This window comes from Ptychodera flava, chromosome 6 (assembly GCF_041260155.1).
Source record: "Ptychodera flava strain L36383 chromosome 6, AS_Pfla_20210202, whole genome shotgun sequence".
NCBI lineage: Eukaryota > Metazoa > Hemichordata > Enteropneusta > Ptychoderidae > Ptychodera > Ptychodera flava.
The window spans coordinates 19963708-19968996 of NC_091933.1; the positions used below are offsets into that span (position 1 = coordinate 19963708).

Below are 5289 nucleotides of genomic sequence, written 5' to 3' on the forward strand. Positions count from 1 at the left end.
TGGCTAACCTCTCTGAAGTCAAGGCTATGAAAATGGATGAACTGGCCAAGGAAATGCAGCAAGCACTGAAACCGATAAATACAGTAGCATTCTTACAGGTAGGCCAAAGGGGGGCGCCATTCACAAGAAAGTAGAGGTGCTACAAAACCAGGCCTCGTAAACGTTTGATTCTATTTCACACTTTACTCATGAAACTTTAAAATACTAGTATTTGCTCTTGCAATCAAGAAAAGTAGTCAGAAATCACACATTTTGGATTGGAGCTGCAAATCACACTAAAGACTGAGTTACTGAAAGCAACTCGTATAGTTGCTTGACGAGTCGCAGTGCCTCGGCTTTGAGGCTGGGCTTATGACATTCAAAACAAGTCACTTTCGCTGCAGTACACTTAGGAAAAGGAATGAAAATTGTGGTTTTCACAAGGATACGGCCGAAAAATTATGCCTTTTGGTCTCATCATAGGTCTCTCATAACTTAGGATGTGGCGACACAATTTAAAAAAAAATGTTTTTTTTTCTTTCTACTCTGAGGAGATAACCAAATCGAACAAGCGAAATCGACATGTAAACAACAAAATATAATTTTTTTTCCATGCATCGGTAAATGTGACACGCAGTTAGATAACAGTATATAACTTCAGTGTTCAGAACTGTATGTCGTGTATTTCATTAAGTGATCAAACAGACATTTTCTACCATGGGTAATGGGTTTATTTATTGTCTTACAGATCGATACGCACGAGAATGAAAAGTTAAACTGAAAGTTTTTCTTTTTTTTGAGTCTGAACCAGTGATAATCATGCAACTTTTCTTCACAGTATTCAAACAAAACCACCATAAGTTATACACTACAGTATAAGATTTTTTGAGTCGTATCATCTGCCCGAGGCACATTCTGTCTTAAATGTACAGAGCATGTTACGACGGGTCAGCGTTTTTAACAATAGTGCATAATAATAGTTATTACGTCTGAACTGTAAAGGAAGCTTTCAAAAGTCATAATTCTATGACGTTTCTCGATTTAATCTTTTTCACTCGGCACATCGCGTCACTCGATAATGTCTCTTTGCATTTAAAACAACGGAAACAATATTAAAATTATGTAATCTTCATCAGTTTTATCATAGACCCCAGAAGCAGTTTCTAGAGTCTCTGGTTTTATCCTGCGAATGATATACAATCGGTGAATGAATGTTATTGTATATGGCACTATAATGCGTGTGTTTGTTTGTTGTTACTTTCAGAGAGGGCTGTCCATGAAGAAAAGGTAATTGTCATGGGGAAATAATGTTCTATTTCTGCCAGTGACATCGCCACACGCTATTCCAACTGTCCATAGTCTGATCATTTAGTTATAGTCAGAAAGTTACAATCTAAAGTTAAATTTCCTCCACACAGTTGACAAAGCAAAAAAAAAACTTCCTAAGCGTCATGATGGAAAAATTGATTTTAACATATCAGCCTAATGATTGGCGTTGACTTTGACATAGACTGGCCCGGCTGTGGTATTTACTTTCTCTTTTGGCGAATGTATTCAAAGTCAAATGTATTCAATACTGGCACGTGACCGATTAAATTAATATGGTCGTTATTGCAGTGAAAACTACCGATGAACTTTGTAGGAACTTAGAATAGACCAAGAGTGACTAGCTTTCGACATAGATTACTAGCTTAAAAAGTTGTAAATGTTAAACGGGCTATTCGCGACCTATACATAATTGCATGCTTTGAAATGGTGCACGCTCTCATAAGTTTGCTTATTTTCCAAGAGATGAAGATGTCCTGATGACAATACTATACTCTTCCTACTTTTACTTTAAGGATACCAAACCTAGAACGCCTGTATTCAATCCCTGGAAAAATCCCAGTGAGGCGCCTACGGTTCGGCGCGGACTGTGAGCATGCGCAGAGTCTGCAGGATCTGGATGTCATCGCTGAGGAATACGAAATCAATGTACGCGGCAATTGGTCAGTTATCGTGAAAGGTGGAATGCCAAGAACAGGTAGGACGGTGATTATACTGAATAGATAAGTAGACTAAAAGACGTTATTTAATGGTTTTCCTGTTTATGAAGTACTTACGCTTTGGGTTAGGTTGTGTTGATAGTTATTTTGCGGAAAAGTAAAATTTTGAAGTGATGCGCGGAAAGATGAAAAAGAGACAAAAGAACAGATCGTACCGGGCAAAACACACATGCAACTTAAAATATTCAATTATTAAAATAACATGATTAACTATTTTGGAATTTAATTGGTTTGTTGAACTCAAACAGACGTTTCTTGTTGTGAGGAAATCCCATTGGCTTTTCGATAATCATGATGTAGGTTCGTCAAGGATTTCATTTTCTCTTGCAGAGCGACTCTCAGAACGCAGGTCCCAACGTGACGCAACCAGTAATCCCGATACGACGCCACGGCAACCAGACGCAATGACTAATCGTGGAAATATAAGGAACCATTACACTCCTGGACACCCCGCATCCTTGGCAACCACAGTGATCTATAATAATCACGTTGCGGCGGGACACGGAAATCCTTCACATCCAGTGTACCACCACAATCCCTTCTACTTGTACCAAAGGCTAGACCATAACAACACCCAGCAATCCTATCCCCCAGTGCCCGGGTCGAATGCATACTACGATGTTATTCAAAGACAGGCGTTTTCCAACGGTCGCCCACAGATGCCGTACAGCTTTCCAACTTTCGCCAACATGCAATCATTTCCGAGGAATCGGGGAAGACACGTGAATCAACATTTTCAGAGGGCTCATGAATCATCAGCTGTAGGTCGGGGGCTAGATAACGTGTGGCAAGCAGCTACATCGGCCAATAGGCTCAGCATTAGGACCAATGGGACTGTGCAATATCCCCCGAACACATCAATGCCCCACCGAGGCATTGATACTGGACGAGATGCGACGCCCGGATTCCGATCCCGAGAGGCAGCTGCGACACGAACTGAGTCCGGTCTTCACCGTAGGGAGAGAGACCCAAGTGCTCAGTCCTCAACACCGTCTGTCGAAGACGGAGACGATGTACCTGATCTTGTCTCATCCTCATCTCCATCTTCGGACGAATCTGCCGATTCTCTGAGGCAGTTTGCGAACGAGGAAGAAGGGGCTGCGGCAGCCCCTTTGACGACTTCGCCTGCCAACGAGGCCCGGCGTCAAGAACCATTGGCGACAGACCGACAAGAACAGTTGCATGACAACCTCTCCCCGGATGCCCAGAGCAACTCCGAAGGTTTAGGACGTGAGCGGAACTCTGGAGGTGTGCGTACCCCTCCTGCAACAGTAGATGATGGACCAGGAGAGGCCACACTCCCCGATTCACGTGACTCACACGTGAGCAACGTTAACAGTCAGCAGGTGCCAAACATTGGAGAATACCAACCTGCGTACGGGGCGACATTAAGGGGTATGTCTCGATTGTTCAACTTTCCACTGCGGAACTTCATCATCTAAGTGTGACCGGTAACTAGCTACTGAGTAAAACTCAAAAGCCGAGTTTTTATGCGAAGCCAATTTCAAGATGACAGTCGAATACCCAGTACCAGCAAGTGTATGACTTCTGATAGTGTTTAATACCGAGTTTGTGCGGACTAGTAAAGATTATCACGTGACAAGTAAAACTACATCATAGTATCATTAACTATTTTCCATTGCTCTGTGAAGCTCTTTCTGACGCTACTTCAGACTACAGAATGTAGTTGTCAAATGTTTTCAATCAATTTACATGTGAGTCCACACATGACTGACACAGACTACTCAGAGTTGACTGTCTACACAACGCATGATCAACATTGCGTTGATATATATATATATATATATATATATATATATATATATATATATATATATATATATATATATATATATATTTGTACAATGTTGAAAGAAAATAGAGTTCCTATACTCCTCATTGGTATTGCAACCATTGTGCTGACAGAACATTCTTCATTCTTTTCCTCTGCAGACCCATCTGCGCAATCCTTTTTCAAGCTAGATCGGAAAACGGCACACAAATCTCTCGAATTTCTCGAGCAAAACAAAGTGCAACGGATCATCACTCCACACAACCATAACGACGTCCACGGCAACAACATTCCCGAGTTACCGTTCAGCCCGACGAAGCACCAACCCGATCGATGCCGGCTTTGTCAGTACACAGATATGTCTTACTCATCCAGCGCGGCACCCCTTCAAGATCCACACCCCATGGCTCCGGCAAAGCCTGAACCGGCTGACAGACAGGGTCAGTACGTTGGCCCTTCCTGCACGGTGCTGGCTGACAGGGCTTTCACGCAAGGACAACACTGGTTGATAGTCATCTGCCAGCTGCCCGACGTCCCACTGACAAGAGATTGGCTTTTCACCTTCGGTGTTAGTAGCGGGCGTGGAAAGCGCGACGAGTTACTGACTGCCGACACTTGTGCGTGGTGTATGGAGGTGAGCGGGGTCGGATACCGATTCGTCCGCCACGGTAACAGGGTAATCAGCCTCCAAGAATCAAACATACCGACTTGTCATAGTGATGCTGGTGCGTCGCAAGAACGTCAGCCAGGCAAGTTGACCATGGGACTGTTACTTGACATGGACAATCGCTCGCTAACATTTTACCGCATCGACACGAGGCGCAGATTGTTCACATTCAACGACGTGCGGGCACAAGTACCCCTTTATCCCGCTTTCTCCATCGGGCTTGAGGGGTTGACTTTGGAGGTCAGAAGTGTGGTCCCTGTACCCGACTACGTTAATCTACCAAGTCAGCGACAACGGACACAGCAGAACCAACGGGGCAGTGGCACAATCACTCCCGTGTAGGATCATTCGGTTCCTCTCAGTTTTTAGTGACATATTTCTAAGCATAAGTACCTCTTAATGCATGTTTAAGTTTTTACCAAGTATAAACCTTGTTAACCAATATTTAACCAATATATATTCAGTACTTGTGACTATTTCCACTTATAATAAAGTTAACCGCACCTGATTTTTATTTCAGGTGATGTGTAAACTTACTTATAACTTATGTTTTTCATCATATTTTTTTTTTTGATTTGCAATCAACTCTGCCATAAAACAGCGTTCTGCGATCGAAGCCATGGTTCTAGTGTATGCTGTGCTTTAAATGGCGATCATTCAACAAAAGTTTTAAGCGCATGCGCAGCTGTATACGGCGACAGATAGGGTGGTGCACATTGGTGAAGCCAAGGAAGCGTATAATAAGGGCGAAAATAACCGCTCTAAAAATAAAATAGTTCGCTGGCTAATTAAACGGAATTTCGAGA

The 5289-nt window shown here is 42.8% G+C and overlaps 1 protein-coding gene across 1 annotated transcript; it reads left to right on the plus strand.

The window, feature by feature from the left end:
* Positions 1-2357: 2357 nt before the first annotated feature.
* On the plus strand, positions 2358-4958 carry LOC139135086 (uncharacterized). Its single transcript, XM_070702316.1, has 2 exons — positions 2358-3419; positions 3978-4958. The coding sequence occupies exons 1-2, from the start codon at positions 2429-2431 to the stop codon at positions 4823-4825; spliced, it is 1839 nt and encodes a 612-aa protein (XP_070558417.1). The 5' UTR covers positions 2358-2428; the 3' UTR covers positions 4826-4958.
* Positions 4959-5289: the final 331 nt, after the last annotated feature.